Raw genomic sequence first — 22,091 nt, 5'->3', positions numbered from 1 at the left:
ACATTTCAATGTTTGAATTATAGGGCTGTGTTTTATAACCAATCACATTTCACCATGCTGTATAAGATGTTGTGTTCATATCAAACTGTATCCTTCTCTGGGAGGCTGTTCCAAACAGAAAAGGTCCTTGTACACGATTTTTTGATACACCGATATTAGAAAATAAACTGCTTAATGGGAGAGAATTAGTATATCTTCCGTCTCAAAAACGAACACACTTGGGAGAGTGAGGGTTGTATATTTGAGGGTGTTGGATGTTACGGTATTTTCTGTCCGTGTCGGTGCTGTTGACCACCGAGGATACCTGACGGCTAACTCGACTGATTGCCATCATTGCTGAACAAAGAAATAAGGCTCGACAAAGCATCGTGTCAGACATCGGTCCTCTTCTGTGATTATTCTCCGCTCCAACTCCTCGGAGTGACAACCGGAAACGGTCCCATTTGTTTGCCGGACCGCCTGTCGCCATTTTCAAAACGGCGAAGCTTTATTGCGCACATCAGAGTGTTCAGCAAAGAAGTTTAAATAAAGAGACGGATCGTTTGAATTACTGAAGGTAAAGGCGTCCCCCTGACTGGAGGCTGTGTACCCGGCGGTCTTCTGGGGTTTATCCGCTAGAACTGTCGCTGTATCCGTCTGGCTTTCACATACATAACATTAGTTTCCCTCTAGATGACATTAGCATTAGCCGGAGCTAACATGGCCGTTAACATGGAAACAGTGGCTGGGCTCCGTGAGCATCTTTAACTTGAGCTGCCGCTCACATGGAGACCACTTGGTACAGAAACAGTAGCTTACAGCGTAGGGCACGACGCTCTTTCGTTCTGGCTGAACGATTAATCGTTGTGAACATGTGCAGATTGTAAAGGCTGCAGTTTAGGATGTTCATTTTGTGTTGTCTGGCCCGGAGCTGATCATTTGTTCATGATGTGACGGTTGAATGTACAATACTGAGCCATGAACCAGCTGTTCAGTGTTGACATAAAGGTCCTGTCGGAAATATGTATTTAACTTAACTCAGGCTTAGCAAATAAAAACGAATAAATACACGTTTGAAGCAGGTAATGTCGCCAAATTCTTATGTTCGCATTAGAATAGAGAGCAATTAATATTTCGATTGTGTTTTATGGAATGATCCATCACACGTTTTTAAGTATAATACACAAATACTGAACTGAGGCTTTACAGATTCGTAAATATTTGTTTTTAAAAATTGCAATAAGATATTTCCCGCTATCCTTCGGAAATAATTGTCATATGCCAAATACCACTTAACTAATTACCTTTTACAAACACTTAACTCACTGCAGAGACTTTTTGTGAATATTAATTCTCTTGCATATTTCCAATGCACAAAGCTTGTACATGCCAAAAGTAAAGGTCTAACAAATGCACTTTCCACAATCAGCAGTAGAGGATGGTATGGAGGCCAGGAGTATTTCCCATCCAAGAATGATTCAAAACAATAAACCTTCTCAGAAATGCAGTGCTCCTCTTTGTTCAGCCTGTGCCATTCTGCCAACAAAGTGCTCAGTGTACTGACTTCTTTCATTACTCAATATTTTTGCCAACTGCTGAAAATATAGAATGCTGTTCATCTCTCAAGTGCTGATGTTCTCTACAGAACAGAGGGAGCAGAACATTCTGCCTCCCGACCACCAAACAAAATGATGGAGTTACCGAACTACAGCAGCCAGCTGATGCAGCAGCTGTGGGCCCTGAAGAAGGAGGGCCGCTTCTGTGACTGCACCATCCTGGTGGGAGACAGCAGTCACCGCGCTCACAAACTAGTGCTGGCTGCCTCCAGCCTGCTCTTCAGGTAGCGTGAGCACCTCCGAGATCACTGCAAGACTGATTTGCAGGTGTATTGTTAATGTGAGATACTTGTTGAATTTGAATTCATACCCATGATGTTATTTAAGATTAAATCTATGTAAGCTGTTAAAAACAGGTTTAGCGTCAGTAGGTCATTCTTCAGCTTCGACAAAAGGAACTTGATGAAATAATCTTCCAAATCCTAATTCAAGATACAGCCAGTAGATTGTGTGGAACTTTCATTTCTATATGAAGATGGTGAGACGTAGGTAAAAGCTGGAGAAACAGGAGATGATTAAAATTATTTTGACAAATTTTCAAGTCACTTCCTGAACAAGTTAATATACTGGATGCATCACGATTACACTGTACATCCTGTGGACCTGAACATTTGTCTTTATGTTGTGTATGCCTATATTTATGTATGCATTTAAATGTTGGGTTCACTTTGGTTAAACTCTTAATAGTGTTTACATTATTATCTGCTTTGGAACTGACATATAACAGTAGGAAACACAGCATAATCGCACACAGTAAGTCCATGTATAGACAGCTCTTAACAAGGTGTATTTCTTAGGCTGTAAGTAGCCTAAGCAATAAGTCTGCTGACTCAGACATCCCTGATCCATGTACATTTTATGCAAACCCCAACCCTCGCCAGGATCAGCCTAGCCCGGGACACTTAGATAGGTGCAAGCTGAGTTTAATGTTTACGGCTTGAGTGTTAAATGTCCACATCTGCCCTTTAATAATGAATTTGGTGCTCCAGTGTTGTCAGTTCTGTGACATTAACATCTAACAGATGTTTCCTTGTAGTTAATCTGGTGCTAGAAACATGATTTTGCGTTTTTTGGTCATGCAACACATTATTATTAATCAGAGGACTGTAAAAAGTAGTGAGTAGGAAAAAGAAAGATGACTGATGGAAGATGATCAGCATGTTTGTTTTTTGTCTGTCAGGTCTCTCCTGGAAGGCTCTGACACCATCTCCATCGACACGACTGTGGTTTCCTCACAGGAGTTTGGCTGTCTCCTGGACATGGTCTACACCGGCAAGCTGCCCCTGGGCAAACACAACGTCAGCCGCATCGTATCTGCTGCAGACAGTCTCCAGATGTTTGACGTAGCCGTGGGCTTTAAAAACATCCTCACCAGCTTAGTGACTCAGACACCTCCGGTCCCAGTACATTCTATGCAAACCCCAACTCTCACCAAGATCAAGAAAGCCCAGAGAGTTCACCCTGAAGGTTTAGCCTCAACCAGCAAGGATGACTCACTTTCAGACAACATGGAGATTAGGGCTGAACTGAAGAAGGAACACTGTACAGGTGAAGGAGAGAACACAAAGGAACCGGCATGCAAAAGACCCCGTGTGGAGCTCTCTGACACCTCAGGTCAGTTTCAGATGGTTCTCATATGGGGAGTTCTTGAAGTGAGTTGAAACCAAAAATGTTTTGACTTAGCACCTCGTTTTGCATAACCGTATCACATAATACAATCCAAGACATACACTACCAGTCAAAAGTTTGGACACACCTTCTCATTTAATGGTTTGTCTTTATTTTCATGACTATTTACATTGTTGAATCTCACTGAAGGCATCAAAACTATGAATGAACACATATGGAATTATGTAGTAAACAAAAAAGTCAAAACATGTTTTATACTTTAGATTCTTCAAAATAGCCAGCCTTTGCTTTGATGACTGATTTGAACACTCCTGTCCTTCTCTCCATGAGCTTCACGAATTAGTCTCCTGAAATGGTTTTCCTGCACAGGTGTTCTTTGTCAAGGTTCATTTGTGGAATTTCTCGCCTTCTTCATGGGGTTGGGACCATCAGCTGTGTTGTGCAGAAGTCAGGTTGGTCTACAGTTAACAGTCCTATTTGACAACTGCTAGAATCCATATTATGGAAGAACCAATGAGCTAAGTAAAGAGAAACGACAGTCCATCATTACTTTAAGACCTGAAGGTCAGTCAGTCTGGAAAACTGCAAAAACTTTGAATGTTTCCCCAAGTGCAGTCAAAAACGCCATCAAATGCTACGAACAAACTGACTCACAGGAAAGGAAGACCAAGAGTCTCCTCTGCTGCTGAGGAGAAGTTCATCTGAGTCTCCAGCCTCAGAAATCACAAGTTAACAGCAGCTCAGATTAGAGCCCAGATAAATGCCACCCAGAGTTCTAGTAGCAGACACATCTGTACATCACCTGTTCAGAGGAGACTGAACCAATCAGGCCTTTATGGTCCAATAGCTGCTAAGAAACCACTACTAAGGAAAAGCAACAAGCAGAAGAGATTAGTTTGGACCCAGAAACTCTCGTGGTCCCTCCCTTCTCTGTGCTGCACCCCTGGCCAGCTGACGATCCCGGCAATTGGACACAGCTGCAGAAAGAGCGCAGCTGTGCCTGATCTCATCAGCGGCATTTAAAGCCGGACTCGCCCCACCAGTCGCTGCTAGATCATTGTTCCTGCTGGCTCTCTGCCAGCTGGTCTGCCCTGGTCTGTCTCATCTCCGGATTCCCCCCTTGCCTGCTCAATCTTGCCTGGCTCGTTCCTGGAGCTTTTCCCCTCTGTCCCTACCTCGGCTCTCTCAGCCGCCCGTCTCCGCTACACGTCAGCATCCCTGGCGTACGTCGCCACAGACCACCGGCTTCTGAACCGGTCTGCCACCCCCCCTATTGGACTTGAGTGACTGTGAGTTCAGCCGTTTTGTTTTAGTTTATAATAATAATAATAATAAATTTTATTTATAAAGCGCTTTTCCAAAAACTCAAAGACGCTGTACATAAAATACAATAAGATAAAACAAAACTGTTAATTAAAATCAATAGATAGTAAAACAAGTTCAAGATAAAATACAGAATCACTTAAGGAAAGCAGATCTAAAAAGGTGAGTCTTTAAAAGGGATTTAAATGTGGTGAGGTTGGTGCAGTCACGGAGGGCATGGGGGAGTGAGTTCCAGAGTGTGGGGGCGGCAATGGCGAAGGCTCTGTCCCCCCAATGTCGCCGGCTGGTCCTGTGCGGGATGGAAAGGAGGTTTGTGTGGGAGGAGCGGAGATTCCTGGGGGGGGTGTAGGGGAGGAGCAAATCGGTAAGGTAAGAGGGGGCAAGATTATGGATGGACTTGAAGGTGAGGAGAAGCAGTTTGTACTGGATGCGGTGTGAAATGGGGAGCCAATGGAGGTTCTGCAGGACGGGGGTGATATGGTCGTGAGAACAGGTTCGGGTGAGGAGTCGGGCAGCAGAGTTTTGAATGAGTTGAAGTTTATTGAGAACTTTGGAGGTGGAGCCGAAGAGAATGCTATTGCAGTAGTCAAGGCGGGAAGTGACGAAGGCATGAATGAGGGTTTCAGCGGCTGAGAAGGAGAGGAAGGGGCGGAGACGGGCGATGTTGCGGAGATGGAAATAGGCAGTTTTGGTGATCTGATTAATGTGGGGTTCAAAAGTGAGGTTGCTGTCAAATATCACACCGAGGTTGCGGATGTGAGCAGAAGGAGATAGGGTGGTGTTATCAATGGTAATGGGGGGGTGGGGAAATGGTGTGAGTGATTTAGGTCCAATAAAGATGAGATCAGTCTTGTCGCAGTTTAGCAGGAGAAAATTTTTCCTCATCCAGGATTTAATGTCGGCCAAGCAGCTGGAGAGAGAGGGGAGGGTGGTGGTGGCGGTGGTGTTGGTGGAGATGTAGAGTTGGATATCGTCGGCGTAGCAATGGAAGTGTAGGTTGTGGCGGCGGATGATGTTGCCGAGGGGGAGGAGGTACAGGATAAAGAGGAGGGGGCCAAGGACTGATCCTTGAGGGACACCATGGGACAGGGGGGCGGTGGCGGATGTGCAGTTGTTGACCTTGATGAATTGTTGTCGATTTGTGAGATATGATGTGAACCAGGTGAGGGCGGTGCCGGTGATGTTAATGGAGGATTGAAGGCAGGACAGGAGGATGGAGTGATTGATTGTGTCAAATGCTGCAGAGAGGTCGAGAAGAATGAGGATGGTGACTTGTCCAGAGTCTGAGGAGAGGAGGAGATCGTTGGTGACCTTGAGGAGAGCAGTTTCAGTGCTGTGATGAGAGCGGAATCCGGATTGAAAGGTTTCATACAGGTTGTTGGAGGTGAGATGAGTTTTCAACTGGGCAGCGACGACACGTTCTAATGTTTTGGATAAGAAGGGGAGGTTGGAGATGGGCCGGAAGTTGTGAGGGGAGGTTGGATCCAAACCAGGTTTTTTGAGGATGGGGGAGACAGAGGCGAGCTTGAGGGGTGAGGGGACACAGCCAGTACTGAGGGAAGTGTTGATGATGTTAGAGATGAGGGGGGAGATAACAGGGAGGCAGTTTTTGAGGAGGTCAGTGGGGATGGGGTCCAGGCAGGATGTGGAGTTTTTAGTTCCAGTGATGAATTTGGGCAGGTCCAGGGGGGAAACGGGCGAGAAGTGGGCCAGGGGGGGAAAGTTCAGAGGGTTTGGTGGAGGAGAGGGGGGATCAAGTGAGGTGGGAGAGGTGACAAGGCTGCTGTGGATGGAGATGATTTTGTTATGGAAAAAAGAGAGGAATAGGTTGCACTTGTCAGTGGTGAACGAGTTTGAGACGGTGTCCGGGGGGGCAAGGAGTTTATTGACAGTTGAGAAGAGGGACTTGGGGTTGTTGGAGCTGGTATTGATCAGGTCAGAGTAGAAAGTGGACCGTGCAGATTTCAGGGCGTCTTTGTATTGTTGGAGGAAGTCGGAGTAGGCTTGACGGTGAACTGTCAGGTTTGTTTTCTTGACAAGACGTTCCAGCTGTCGTTTATGGGCTTTCATGCGGTGGAGTTCGGGGGTGTACCATGGAGCAGAGTGGGAGAAAGTGACTAATTTGGATTTGAGGGGAGCAAGCTGATCAAGACAGGAAGAGAGAGTATGATTATAGTGGTTGATGAGGTCAGTGGGGTTATTGATTGATGGGGGAGGGGAGATGGACAATGCAGTGGTCAGTGAGGCGGAGAATACAGAGGGGGAGAGTGATCTAGTGTTTCTAAAAAAGATTGTCCGTTTTTCCTTGGGCAGGGGGGTGGGGAGGCTGATGTCCATAGTTATTGCTAGGTGGTCAGAGATGGAGAGATGACAGCTGGAGATATTTAGGACTGTAAGACCAGAGGAGCAAACCAGATCGAGGATGTGTCCATGGTTGTGGGTGGGGAAATTGACATGCTGGGTGAGGTTGAGTGATTGTAGGAGGTCTAGGAAGTCAGAGGCAGATTTACTGTGAAGGTTGTCCATGTGAAAGTTGAAGTCACCAAGGATGAGGACTGATGGAGATGTAGCTAATAGCTGGGTGGCAAAGTGGGAAAAGTCAGGGAGAAATGAGGGGTTTGGTTTAGGTGGGCGGTAAATGATAGCAGTGACCATTGGGGTGGGACCGGGTAATTTAAAAACAAGGTGTTCAAAGGAGGGGGAGGCAGGGATGGAAAGTGGGATGGTTGTGAAGACCTGTTTGTGGATGACTGCGATGCCGCCTCCTCGACCTTCTGGGCGGGGTGAGTTGAGGTACGTGTATCCGGAGGGAGTGGCTTGGTTGAGTGGGTAGAAGTCCAGTGGTTTGTGCCATGTTTCGGTTTGACAGAGGAAGTCCAGTTTATTGTCCAGGATGAATAATTGTAGAATGGGGCCTTTGCTGGTGACGGAGCGGGTGTTGAAGAGGGCAAAGTTCAGGTGAAGTGTGGATGTGTGATTAGGGGAGGGCTTCTGGGGACAAGGCTGTGAGGTCCGTGGAAGTGGGCGAAGGTTAGCAAAATGGCAGTTTCTGAGGGAGGGCTGCCGAGGTTGTCTGAAGCTGATGATGGTGGGGATTTGGCAGCTAGTTGAATTCTGGTAGAGCCGGGGTGACGGGCAGGGGGAGCCAGAGGGGGGAGGCAGTGGGTGTGCTGGAGGGGAAGATGGGGGGAGTTCCAGGTGGGGACAGAGGGGGGCGCTGTAGCTGGGAGGCGGTTCAGTGGAGCGTGAAGAAGAGATGGATGTAAACACTGGCACTAGTCAGTCTGAAGTGTGGACGGTGTATTGGATATTTGAGACTAAAAGTGATCTGCCGGACCTGTTTGGATGAATGCCATCACTGTTAAAATATTCTGGCCTGTTCCAGAAACAGTTAAAATTGTCAATAAAGTTAATTCTGCTGGCACAGCAGAACGAGCTAATCCAGGTGTTCAGGCTGAGCAGTCTGCTGAAGCGCTCAGAATTGTTGTTCACCATTGGTAGGGGCCCGCTAATAAAAATAGACTTTCCGCAGTCTTTCAGTAAGTCCGTCAGATATTGAAAATCACGTTTTGTCTGCTCAGACTGGGGGCGCGCTGTGTCGTTGCAGCCGACGTGAAGGATAATGCGGTGTACAGAGGAGGGGAGTGAGCGGAGAACGGAAGGAATTTTAACAGCGATATCTGCAGCTGTAGCACCGGGGAATGACAGTGTGATAGCGTTAAAGAACCTGATGCCTCTCATGATACTGTCGCCAATGATGAGCGTAGTGGGGGCGAAGAGTGGGGCAAGTGGTGGACGGGAGGTTGTGAACTTATGGGAGAGGTGGAGTGGAGGGCTTCCAGCTGAGGTTGCGTCGGGGCTGGTGTGCAGAGGAGCCGCCGCGGGTGCCAGCTGTCCCTGTGGCTCGGTGTCGGTAAGGGGGGAGGTGATGGTGGAGCGATGGAAACGAAGCGATGAGGAGTCTACAAACTCGCGTTGTAGACAGCTGCTATGATGGTCCAAGTCTTTGCCGACGGACCCGGCGGAGTGGCGGCGAACCGCGTCCCGCAGCAGACGTCGTCGGGAGGTTGCGGAGGATATCCGGGTTTGGGACCGCTGGGTTTGTTGCTCTCCGGAGGAGGACCGAGTGCTGCCGGTCGCCCGCGGAGGGGAGACCCTGCAGGTGGAGCCAGGCTGAGCCCGGGGGCCACCGCACGTTTGCGCGGAGGTGGTCTGTGCGCCGGCGTCCAGCGGCGACCGGGAGGTAGCCGCCCCCGATGAGGAGGCCGGCTGATCCGCAGCGTTGGACGTCGGGGGGTCCAGAGCCTTTGGCGGTCCGTCGGCTGTTCTGATGGGAGCCGTAGAGGCTCCGGCAGCTGGCAGGTTGGAGGAAGAGGAGGCGTCGCCGCCGATCAGCGTCGCCGCCGGGTTGGCGGGCCGGGGCTTGGCCGGTAGGGACAGAGCCGCAAAGCTGATGAGATTTGGTCGGGCCGGGGAGACGGTGTGGTCGTTGCAGCTGCTTCTGCCACGAATGACAACCTCGGACCAGGATGGATGTCGGTTTGGAGTTGAGCAGGACGAGGGCCGAGGGCTGACGGGGACCCACGGGAGGGTGTCGTGGAGGGAGGACTGGACTGAAGCGAGGTAGCGGGACTGCTTGCAGGCGACGTTCATGTAGGAGGTGAGTATATCTGATTTGATTTTTAGCTCCTCGGTTAGACGACGGATGTCTGCCTTCAGGCGGATGATGGTTGTGTTGGCTGCATCTAGATCAGAGGTGTGGGGGGCGGACAAGGAAGTGGTGTCCGGTGGAGAGTCCCTGGCTGTGTCCGCCATGTCCCTGGCTTCCGAAAGAACTAAACAGTGAACGAGGTTTGTTTCTGTGGTGCTATAGAGCCCTAATCTGCTGCTGTGAGCATCCAAACACTGTAACACACCGACGTGATTGAGCCACCGCAGCTAGCTGATCATAGCCCATGTAGTGGCCAGCTTTGTTTGTTGTTCTTGTTTATTTCTGAGCTCTGCTTGGTTTTTTTGTTAAATTCTTTATTTTCTGAATAGAATTTGGTTTGTGTTGGTCGGCTCTGACAGTAATTATGTTTCTTTGAATAAAATCCTTGGTTTAGAACATCTATCTGCCTCCTGTGTGCCTGCACTCTGGGTTCAACCCCCCCGGGCCCTTGACAGAAACACCAGGAATGGACATTAGACCAGTGGAAATCTGGGCTTTGTCTGATGGGTCCATATTTTACCTACCTACCACAGCATCCTGCAGCGACATGACATCCCATCCGGTTTGGTTTAGTTGGACCATCATTTATTCTCCAACAGGACAATGACCCCAAACACACCTCCAGGCTGTGGAAGGACTATCTGACCAAGAAGGAGATGATGGAGATGACCTGGCCTCCACAGTCACCTGACCTGAACCCAATCTAGATGGTTTGGGATGAGATGGACCACAGAGTGAAGGCAAAAGGACCAACAAGTGCTCAGCATCTCTGGAACTCCTTCAAGACTGTTGGAAAACCATTTCAGGTTCTACCTCATGAAGTTTATAGAAAGAATGCCAAGAGTGTTCAAAGCAGTAATCAAAGCAAAGAATCTAAAATATAAAACATGTTTTGACTTATTTCATGTTTTTTTTTTTGTTTACTACATAATTCCATATGTGTTCATTCATAGTTTGATGCCTTCAGTGGGAATCTACAGTCATGAAAATAAATAAGAACTATTAAATGAGAAGGTGTGTCCAAACTTTTGACCGGTCGTGTAAATCCAAGAATAAACATCACAGCAACTGAATGCTGTTTGCTTCCACAGGGTCTGAAGAAGCCAAATACTCAGAAAGTGCAGCGGGAGACAACAGCATGCAGGCAGCTGAGGTATCCAGTGAGCCTGCTCTTCTAAAACGTTCCTCTCAGCTGGTGGAGCTTCTCACCACCATGTCATCTGTTGTGGAGCTGCTGAGCCAGGCAGCACAGTGCAGCCTGGATGAACAGGACAGAGAGGTATACAAAGTTTTTATAGCTGCAGTTAAAGCCTCAAATCTTAGACGGTTGTTACCACATCTATATGAGAAATCATTTTCCTTCAGCCTTTTCTGACCTATTTTTGCGTTCTCCAACAGCTGCTCCTTCCAGCTGTAACCTGCACATTCCCCCAATGTCCAGTGTTCATGAAGTGAAAGTGGTTAAAAACTTAATCTATCACAAATCTGGAAAAACATAATGGTCCCATTGTTGAATTAGTTTAAACAAGAAGCAACAAAACAGAGCAAAATCGAAAGCACACAGGCATGTTACTAACTAAAATATAAATTGTAAATCCAGTCCAAGTAGGAATATATAATGTATATGTAATATATCTGTGACCTTGGTTTTCTCTGCAGTTGTCAGTGAGAATTGGCGGTACTTTTCTGCTCCTGCCAGGTTGTGCTTCAGTGCTGTAAGGAGGCAGATCCTAGCAAAGTGTTGGAAAAGCTGATGAGTAAAGTGAAGGACAGACTGATCAGTGAGGGAGCTCTTCTCAAACTGTTCCGTACCGTTGAGCAGAAAGCTTTATCCTCCTTCCCCTCACCACTGCTCTCTCTGCTGGAAGAGGTGGAGAGGAACACACAGCAACCCGATGAAAGCCCGCCTAGAGGTAAAGTCATATTTGTGAAGGAAAAATTGCTCTCTTTCCCCTTATTGAGGTATTTCCTCATAGCTGTTAGCTGAAGACATCCCAGAACATCTAATATCAACTACAGTTAAATCAAGTTGCAGAACCTGTAGATCACCTCAAATTGTCCTACAGGTTGTCACCTATGACCTCTGTTCCTATTTGCTTCTCCCAAACTGAGGCTGGGAGCTCATTCAGGCCCTCTCTGTCCCTAATATGACCCTGAGAAAGGCAGATGCTGCAACAGAAGATACATGAGACAACTGCTGCAGGAAAAACATGACTTGGTTAAGATCAGATACAGTTTAGTCTGACGTTACAGAATAGACAAGTTGTCTCCATATTGGGCCGTAATATAAACATGGCATTCCTCCCAACTCAATATATACCCAAGGTTGAAGAGAATCCTCAGAATTGATGCTGCCAGTGATCACATCACATCACTGTGTTACTCGTTGTATCATTTCTCCTGATATCAGTAAACCTTATTCTCAACATAAGTCATCTGAGTCTCCAGAGTGTCTCTGTCTGCCTCCTCATTCATCTCTCAACATCGCAGAATTCCCTAACAATTGTGTTATCTGGAGCAGATATATTCACTTTGGGTTTTAACCTTTTCTCCATCTTCTGTTGTCTGCTCAGAGAATGGTACCACAAGTGAAGAAAAACAGAAGGAAGAGGTGGAAGATAAAATCAGTAAGGAGGAGACTGAAGAGGACAAGAAAGATACAAATGCTACACCAGAATCTTCATCCCCTCCCCCCTCCTCTTCCCCTTCCTCCCACAGTAAGCCCTTTACCTGTCACTGGTGTAAAAAGAGTTTTGACTACAAGTGTCGAATGCTGGCCCACACCAAGCGCTGCTCCATGTCTCAGGAGTGTGAGCAGCAGTGCCCGGAATGCCCCGAGAAACTGGCCAACCAGCGGGCTCTGCAGCGCCACCGGACTGAGGTTCACCGTAACACCGCACGGGTCAAGAAGAAAGTGGCCTGTGACCTCTGTGGGCGCACCTTCGCCCACCCATCAGGTGAGAGCTGGGTGATGCAGGGAAACTTGTGAAAGTTCTGACACCTGAAAGTGCAGCTCATCCTAGTGCCGTGTGAAGAATTCAACAGGATCACAAAAACTCTTATCTCATACAGGCTAACTGCCTGAGAAACCGAGCTAGTGAACAAGCAAACAGAGACATAGACACAACATAAGCAACACAATGTACGTGCATTAGTCAAACTACATACAGGATAGAACAGGTAAGGATTGCAAATTGTGTCATCTTACAGTTGGAGATAAGTTCAGACCAATACGATTTCCACGCACCAGACCGATTGATCAAGATTAGGGCCCCCAAGCCAATAATGTGACTCTTTCTTACTGTAATGTAACATTAAAATAGGTCACAAATGTGGTCAACTGTTGTAAATGTGTAGCCCTTGAATACAGTATAATACAGCATCTACTCACATAAACTAGTGTCTCATTCTGTAGGCCAAATTTTAAAAAAACTTTTGGTTACTTATTTTGATCATTCACTCATGCAGGCATGACTTCCATGTAGAAATAATCCATGAAGAGTCATATATAACAAGAAAAGCAGTCACAGAGCGCAGTACTCCACCAAGGCTGCTCAGTCGTATGATTTCCTGATATCTTTATACAATTTGTGGTCCACAGTGGTGGATTTGTAGTAGGATCACAATCATGTGATCATCAGCAGGCAGCTGACTTAGTGTTCACTTGTTGTCCTAGTTACAGTGACGCCGTGCTGTTATCTCGCAATGACACAGAAATCTTTAACAAATCTGTGGTTCCAGACTATAAGCCACATCACTGCCAAAATCTAATCACTTGGTCCTTGTGTCATTTCTGACCTTCCCTGAAAATTTCATCCAAATCCATTATTGTGTTTTTGAGTAATGCTGCTAAAAGACAGACAGACAGACAGACAGACAGACAGACAGACAGACAGACAGACAGACAGACAGACAGACAGACAGACAGACAGACAGACAGACAGACAGACAGACAGACAGACAGACAGACAGACAGACAGAGACAAATCAACTGAGTAACAGGCATTCCAGTTGAAGGAGTTTACACGTAGCTCTCTAACAGGCTTCACTATTGGCTGTGAGGGGTGTGAGGGGTGACCAGATGCTCCACCTTTTGTAAAGTGAGGTTAAATTAATATTTCAGGTATGATTTACCACAAACGGACAGAACACTTTGAAGAGAAGCCCTTTGCTTGTGAGGAATGTGGCGCCAAGTTTGGTGCCAACTCATCTCTGAAGAATCACATGCGGCTGCACACTGGAGAGAAACCTTACCGCTGCAAACACTGTGACATGAGCTTCAGTGTGGCTGCTGCACTAGCATACCACACCAAGAAGAAACATTCTGAGGGTGAGACACACAACACACACAACCACACCTAGAAACCTTCTTCCACTCAAGAAATTGACCTCAACCTTTGTGGACTTCATTTCATTTATTTGTTTTGTACATGTGCCACCTTCTTTTTTTTGCAGGGAAGATGTATGTCTGTCAGTACTGTAAGGCTGTCTTCGCCCAATCCATAGAGCTGACGCGTCACGTGCGAACACACACTGGTGACCGGCCTTATGTGTGTCGGGAATGTGGCAAAGGCTACAGCCAGGCCAGTGGACTCACCGTCCACCTGCACACCTTTCACAGTAAGAACACAACAGGACATCACTTACAGTTACTTGGTTACTGGCTTTGTTGTTTGTCTTTTTTTTTGTGGGGGGGGGGGTCATGTTCCTGTGCATCTACACCACCGTTCAAAAGTCTGGGGTCACTTTGAAATGTCCTCTTTTTTTCAATGAAGTTAACATTAAATGAATGATAAATCCAGTGCAGACATTGTTAATGTGGTAAATGACTATTCTAGCTGGAAACAGCTGATTTTTAATGGAATATCTCCATAGGGGTACAGAGGAACATTTCCAGCAACCATCACTCCTGTGTTCTAATGCTACATTGTGTTAGCTAATGGTGTTGAAAGGCTCATTGATGATTAGAAAACCCTTGTGCAGTTATGTTAGCACATGGAGAAAAGTGGGAGTTTTCATGGAAAACATGGAATTGCCAAAAGTTTTGAATGGTAGTGTATGTAGTTTGTATAGAAAATAGAAGAGCTGACAGGAAGAGTTCTTTTTTTTTTTAATGTTAGGTTGAACAGCAGTGAAACTACAAATGCTAGTATAAAAAACTATTTAGTCAAAGCATGCATATGATGTATAAGAACATAAATAACATGATGTGTAAGGTTATATTCAGTGACAACAAATTATATATCTGCATTTATGTCTAAGTTTGTCCTAATCTGGCCTCAGAAGACTTAACATCAAGAATATTTTTTTGCTAGCTACAAAGTTACAGTCACACAAATTATCTATAAAGGCGGATGGTTTTGTGGCTACTATGCTTAGAAACCCTCTGCTAAGACTCCAAAAGCATGATGCAGGAACCTCAGCAAGGTCAGAAGGATATCCAGACTAACAGATAAAGACTTAAAGGAATCATTAGAGCTCCTTAACATCTCTGTTCATGAGTCTGCAACATGCAGATCGCTGAACATGACCAGAAAACAGCATCACTGGGTGGTTGATCCTCCAAAAAGCTACAGAAAAATAAGGAGGAATGTAAACAACAATGGAGATGATCACAGTGAACTCCCTGGCAGATAGTATGATCTCAGACTAACTGCTAACAGTTCAGTGTCCTGCTATAGATCTGTTCTGTGATGGTAACGTGTTACAGCAGGGTTCCACCATCACAAGCAGAGCAAGTCCTCCACCTCTCCTCTTACTGCTCATGTAGTCTGGAAGCCTCTGTCTCTGCTGTTATTCTCAGTAATACAGTCTTTCAGCCATGTTTCTGTATAAAACATGAGGCTGCTTTCCTGGTAGAGTCTTTGGCTCCTGATGAGTGTCTCCAGCTTCTTCTTCTTATCACCCATAGAGTCAACATTTCCATGATAGCAGATGGAAGAGCCGGTCTATAAGCCTCTCTCCAAACTCTCTCCTCCTTCCTCCTGTTCTTTTTACTCCAGCTCATCTCCTTCTATGTCTCCTCTGTAGTAATTCCTCCAGAATATCATGTCTAAACATCCCGGCAGTTTTATAGAGCTCAGTGAGATCAGAGACTCCTGTTGGGAGGAAACAATATCTGTTTGGCTCTGTTGCTCCACAGGTAGAACTCCACTGAGCAATGGTAGCAATGGCCTTTTACACTCCATTTCCTCCTCTTTACTCCACCAAGATAATAAAAAAAAAAAAAAAAAAAAAACTGAATAAAAAAAACACTTAAATCGCCAGCTCTTGTCTATTGATTGATTATCTGGCTTTACTAAACCAAACATCGGCTGTCAGGACAAGAGGCCTTATGAGCAAGTAGAGAACAAATATAAAGATATTATTCAAAATGATGAGCAGACTTACTGCAAATCTTACCAGGTCAAAAAGTGCAAGGCTTCAGTGTTTTTGTTAGTTTCGTTTTAGGATCATGTCGCTCTCCAAAAGCATGTAGAACCAAAAAAAATGGTATTGAATGCCCTTGCAGTTCTAAAAACTCTCACCTCTCACTAGCCTCACACAGAGCTCTGCAGGGTCCTTCAGGAATGTTCATGCTATTTTCCAAGAGAATGGTTTGGTCAGTAGGCAGTATTTAAATACTTCATCTGTTGTCTGGAACATAACCTACTCTAGATCAGGTGTAGAGTTCAGCATAAGTAAGACGTGAACCACTGCTGTAGTCCTGAAAACCCAAAGTTGCCTTGATAACCTAAATTCTGCTTGATAGTGCAGGTCTCTGAACAGTAACACGTTTGAGATTGTTGCTGCTGACGTTTAACTACTTCTTAACTACCAGTTTTCACTTACTTTATAATCAACTCTGTCCCTGTCAGACTTGTCGGAGCCCCATGACTGTCAGAAGTGTTGTCTCAGCTTCTCCTCACTGGAGGAGCACCGGCAGCACATCCAGGAGTTCCACCCAAAGGAGTTCCACAAGTGTCCCACCTGCAACAAAGTGTTCACCAGCACCGCACTGCTGGATAAACACAAGGCCACACACACTGGAACCAAGCCGTTCAGCTGCGACCTCTGCAACAAGTCGTACCAGGTAGGACAGGCTTGTTCAGCTTGCCTGCTCTGACGTGACGAGCGCTTTGATTTTATATAGTCCAGTTTTATTTTGTGCACACTGAGTACAAAGTCTGTTCATTCTATACTGAAACAGAACTGTAGCTCCATAAACTCTGGTGGCCCTGAGGTGCACAACAACAACATTAAACTAAATACAACTGCAATACCACAACAAACTCTCAAGAGCAATTCTTAAAACGTACTTTTTTCTTATTTAAATCTAGTCGTATACTGTGTACCTCACATGTAAAAATCTCTCTGTTCCCATAGCAACTGTCAGGCCTATGGTACCATAACAGGACCAACCATCCTGATGTGTTTGCTAGTCACACCCGGCAGCTCAAGACCCTGGTCCAGTGTGACGTCTGCTTTAAGTTCTTCCCCAGTGCTGCCAGTGTGGCCAAACACCAAGCTGCTGAGCATCAAGGTGAGCAACTTCTGAAACTGATTTTGACTAATTTCCCCTCTGCAACTTGGGGACACTTGAAATGAGACTGAATCATAGTGGCCATTGTGTGTGCTGTTGTGACATTTGATGTGAAGTTGGAGGCATTGACCCTATGGCATGTACTTTTCCTCTTTAAGTTGCTGTGAGAAAAACAAGCAAGGTTAAGACACAGCACAAATTTACAATGACCCACTGGGACCGATCACAGAACAGAAGTTATTTCAAGTCATGAGTTTGATTTTAATCTGTCTATTTGTGATATGTTCAGACTTGATTTTGGCATCGTCTTCCCTGTTGTGACATAAGGCAGTATGAACTAATGAACTATCAGCACGTCTTTACTAATCCAGTGTGTCCGTCCTTCAGGCTCCGAGGCATCGGCAGTGTGTTGCCTGTACTGCAAGGCTGTGCTGGGTGGGGATGAGGAGATGCAGGAGCACATCTGCAGTCAGGGCAGCGAGGCGTTCAGCTGCCCCCTCTGCTCCCTGGTCTGCACCACCCAGCTGAAGCTGCAGGAGCACCTGCTCTCCTGCCACATGGAGGCCCAGCAGGAGCAGGAGCAGGAGCAGGAGAGCAGAGAGGAGGAGCAGGCCTCCACCTCCTACACGGTAACAACCTCCAGCATCTGAGCCTTCAGCTGCTCAAATATGATTCACTCCAAAGATCAAATGATTAGTTGATTAACTGACTCGTGACTTTTCAGTTCGATCCAGATATCAGTTAAATTGTTAATTGTTTAGTGGATTACTTGCTTGGTGTTTTATAAATAGATTAGTTTCACTTGCATAATTGAATAATATTTATGATAAGGCTGGTCACAGTAATGAGGTTACTGAAGTTTTTTTTTTTTTTTGTTTTCGATTTGAGTGTTTTTATTATTTTGTGCTTGTGATAGATGGTCTCTGATCTGTTGGTGATGTAGATATGTCAGAGGCCTTAGTGAGCATATTGTCCCATTAACTGTTTACATACACTGCTGTTTAAAAGTTTGGGGTCACTTAGAAATGTCTTTATTTTTGAGAGAAAAGCAGATTTTTTTCAATGAAGATAACATGAAATAAATGATAAATCCAGTGTAGACATTGTTAATGTGGTAAATGACTATTGTAGCTGGAAACAGCTGATTTTTAATGGAATATCTCCATAGAGGTACAGAGGAACATTTCCAGCAACCATCACTCCTGTGTTCTAATGCTACATTGTGTTAGTTAATGGTGTTGAAAGGCTCATTGATGATTAGAAAACCCTTGTGCAGTTATGTTAGCACATGGAGAAAAGTGGGAGTTTTCATGGAAAACATGAAATTGTCTTTTGAACAGTAGAGTATTTACACTCCAGCATGTAAAAAATGTTATTGTACAGTTTGCCTTTCAGATTTCCATTGTCATATAATGACAGACTGCACTGCCCAAACACTCGTTGAGTCGGCATACACTTATATTATACAGCATACTTCTAATTTTTTTTCTAATGTTTATTATTTACACAGACTAGTAGTGTACTAACCTGCATTTTACTAAACATATTGACTGGGCGTGAGACAAAGAAAACCTGTGACTTAGTACTAAAAAAATCGATTTCATCATAAAAATACTTTGGGGCTGTGGCACTAAAAATAACAGTGATGATAATATTAAGTTTTACAATACAAACAGGGTACTTTAGCTGGGCTGATAGCTGAGGGGTTTCTTGTCTCTCTCCACTGTCACTGTTACCTCAAAAAATAATCTTAAAAAATCAATGAACATCTGCAAACACTGCACAATACAGTACAAGTTCAGTGTAAACAGTACTGGACTTGGTCTAAAACATTATTAGCCCTCCTAACTCCAAACAGTTTCTGGGCATTTTATTTGCTCCGTTCACATTTTTCACAGTAATATAAAATCCTACATAAACTGCACAACCATGCAAGCACAGAAACAATGCCTTCTGTGCAGTATAACAAAGATGTGTTTATAAAATTAAAAATGGAACAATATGCACAACATTTTTCCCGCACCACAGGTGTGATGTTTCAGATCATCAGACTCATTTTAATGTAGGACAAAGACAAAATGCGGTTGTTAAATCATGACCTCATTTTTGAAGGAAAAATGCTGTCCAGCCTATCTTGCTTTGTGTGAAAAAGTAATTACCCCCTTAGCTAATCTACCAAATTCATTTGTCACTTGGTTTCAGTTGTACCATCTACACCCACATCTCTTTACTTCCAGGTTTGTTGAATCTAAACATCACTAAATAGAACCCGTCTGTCATTGTGAAGTAGCTAAAGGTTCTCAAAAAGCAGCACATGATGCCACGTTCTAAAGAGATTTAAAACAAAGTCACTGACATTCTATCAGTCTGCACAGTTACAAAGCCATTGTTGAAGCTCTGGGACTCCAGAGAACCACAGTAAGAGACATTATCCACAAATGGAAAAACATGGAACAGTGGAGTGGCCGGCCCTCCAACATTTCTCCAAGAGCTCATTGATATCTAATCCAAGAGGTCACAGAAGAGCCCAGATGAACATTAAAAGGTCTGCAGACCTCGCTGGCCTCAGTGAAGGTCCGTCTGCATGATTCTAGAATAAGGAAGACTCTATTGGAAGTTGCAAAGGTCAAACCCCTGCTGACCAGAATTCCTCCATGGTGATGTTAAAGTCTGATCACCAGCTATCACAAACATTTAACTGCAGCTGTTGCTTCCAAGGGTGGACCAACCAGCTGTTAGGTTCAGGTGGGCAATTACATTCAGTTACAGTTTTTCAATATTTCTTCAATAAACCATAATTTAAAAACTGCATTTTGTGGGTTGTCTCTGTCTAACATTAAAGCAATAAAAATCTTAGTTTGATGATCAGAGACATTTAAGTGTAAGAAACATGCAAACAACAGAAGACATCAGGAAGGGGGTAAATATTTTTTCACAACACTGTATCTGACTACAAGTTGCTGTTTTTGACAAATGCTGCATTTATTTATTTTGCTGATTGTGGTTTTGATGAGAAATCATAATTTGAAGATTTGATTTGGTTACATGTCACTCATGATTAGTTCAAGGACCGTCAGAAAGTTGAAAATCCATCAGCTCTTTCTATTTTTACAGTTTCTGATTGATATTTGGTGTAATTTGGGGATTTTTTGTTAAAGATAACGCCTTTCAAATTCATTGCAAGTTTTGGGGTTCAGAGTTTTAATAAGGCTGTTATTTAATCATAACGAGGTTGTAATGTTAGAATACATACATGCAGGTGTATACACCTTCTGTGTACAAGTTCTGTTGGTCTCCTGATTGCTCTAAAAATGTGCTTTTAAAATTGCCTAAACTCTGCAGCCGCTGGCCATGCCCCAGTTAGAGCTGCTTAAAATAATTTCTAACGGAGCAATGTAGTTCTACCTAATTTTCTGCATGACTTCTCTGTCCAATCAGGTGGTTTCAGCAGATCCGACAGGGGCCAGAGAGGAAGGGACATCGATCCTGCCTGAGGAGCAGAGGCAGCTGAGAGCCGGACAGCAGCTGTTTGTAGCTCTAGCAGGAGGAAGAGAGGGCAGACCATCAGCGGAGGTGGTGGAGGTGAACATGTACGACCTGCTGAACAGCTCTGTCACCTTCATCTGCGAGGACAAACCATCAGGTCCGAACTCTTAACTGAGATCTTTGAACCCTAGAGGGTCACGCAAGACACTGAACAGTTTTATTTAATCATCAGTATCACTGGGACGACCACAGACTGAGCCAGGGACCTTTAGTGTTGCAGGTCTCTGATGGAGTTGTTGTGCCAGTTTAAATGTGATGACTGTGTTTTACTAATGTCCTCTTTCAGAGTCTTGAAAGTTCCACTGGCCATTTATTGAACATTCAGCAATGACTGAACAAACTCCATGCACTAGCAAAGACTCTCAGTGCTAATATTGAATTTGTTATAAGATAAGGTTCAACAAAAGATCAAAAAACATCATTCAGTCATTTCTGATGTCCCTCCCCGTCTGTGGCCCTCAGCACTGAAACCAGTGACTCCTACTGACGACACAAATCTTTAAAAGCAGGTCACAAATGTAGCTTCACTCTTTGAAAAAGCAGAAGGGTGATGTCAAAATAAATTCTATTTTTTAATAGTTTTTATTGATTATTGGTTTGGGTCTTTTCATGAGATTTGAGAACAATAAGAAAATATAGAAATCTGGCGTTGCTACCCTTAAAATGATGAAGCAAGAACGTCATGTTACTGCGCTGTGGGCTGTTTCCTGGTACTGTAGCTGGAGGAACTGGTTCAACTGTTCTCACTGGGTTTCTGTCTGTGATGGTTCTCAGTTGGAGAAACGTCACGAACATTACATGACACCCTCAAAACATCCAGCAATGCTCTCACCAGCGGGAACAAAACAAAACAAACCAAAAAAATGGTGTTTAAGTGAGGATTTGTGTCATTGGAAATAAATTGAAAAGTTCAAGTTCAAATGTACTTATTTATAACAGGAAGTTCACAGGCAGCAACCTGGTGACGAAATCAGATAAATCCAAACCTACAGCTTCCTTTCTGATCACCGCACAAGGTCTAATTGAGCTTGAACAAAAAAAAAGTCTCAAATAAAGTTTAATGATCCAAACAGAATCTGGAGTGTTGCTGTTTCATCAAGGAAAATATGAGTAAACATAAGTGCGTTTACCACTTTTGTGCATTTATTGCATTACATGCAGTGATTCACGTTGATAGTGGCCTCGGCCCACAAAGACTTTAAACTCAACATTGGCCCAGCATGGACACTGACAGGAAGTTAACACCTCTCATCCCAAAGTGTTGCATAAAAATAACAGGAAAAGCACTCAGAGAGCAGTACTCTGCCGAGGCTACTCACTCGTATCATTTCTGACGGATGAACAATTCATGGTCCACAGCAGTCAGTTTATAGTAGGATCACAATCGTGATCATCAGCAGGCGGTTGACATAGTGTTCACTTGTTGTCATGGTTACAGTGACACCGTGATGCTATCTCGCAATGATACAGAAATTTTTAACAAATCCATGGATCCAGACTATAAGCTGCATCTCTGCCAAAATCTAATCACTTGGTCCTTGTGTCATTTCTGAGCTTCCCTGAAAATTTCATCCAAATCCGTTAGTCTGTTTTAGAGTAGTGTTGCTGACGGACAGACAGACACCGACTGTCACATAACACAGCCGCGTTCCTTGATGGAGTAAATACATGTTTTCCATGTGGGTTGAAATTGTTTTATTTTGCCAAATGAACCTACATTTGAAATGCACTGTATCTCATGTCTGCAATCGCCAAAGCAGGTATC

General features: G+C 44.6%; 1 protein-coding gene across 2 annotated transcripts; it reads left to right on the top strand.

The window, feature by feature from the left end:
• The first annotated feature begins 135 nt into the window (after positions 1-135).
• On the top strand, positions 136-21,401 carry zbtb40 (zinc finger and BTB domain containing 40). 2 transcript variants are annotated; one of them, XM_023282554.3, is made up of 12 exons: positions 136-556; positions 1,630-1,819; positions 2,776-3,209; positions 10,350-10,537; positions 10,958-11,171; positions 11,832-12,215; positions 13,382-13,588; positions 13,714-13,878; positions 16,116-16,330; positions 16,624-16,780; positions 17,168-17,409; positions 20,219-21,401. In XM_023282554.3, the coding sequence occupies exons 2-12, from the start codon at positions 1,668-1,670 to the stop codon at positions 20,435-20,437; spliced, it is 2,577 nt and encodes an 858-aa protein (XP_023138322.1). In that variant the 5' UTR covers positions 136-556; positions 1,630-1,667; the 3' UTR covers positions 20,438-21,401. The 2 variants fall into 2 exon arrangements, with proteins under 2 accessions (XP_023138322.1, XP_023138321.1); XM_023282553.3 differs by having other exon boundaries at positions 1,625-1,819.
• The last annotated feature ends 690 nt before the right edge of the window (positions 21,402-22,091 follow it).

The sequence above is a fragment of the Amphiprion ocellaris genome, chromosome 5 (genome assembly GCF_022539595.1).
Source record: "Amphiprion ocellaris isolate individual 3 ecotype Okinawa chromosome 5, ASM2253959v1, whole genome shotgun sequence".
NCBI classification, from domain to species: domain Eukaryota; kingdom Metazoa; phylum Chordata; class Actinopteri; family Pomacentridae; genus Amphiprion; species Amphiprion ocellaris.
The sequence above is the reverse complement of the archived record's forward strand: the minus strand, read 5'-3'. Positions and strand labels throughout refer to the sequence as shown.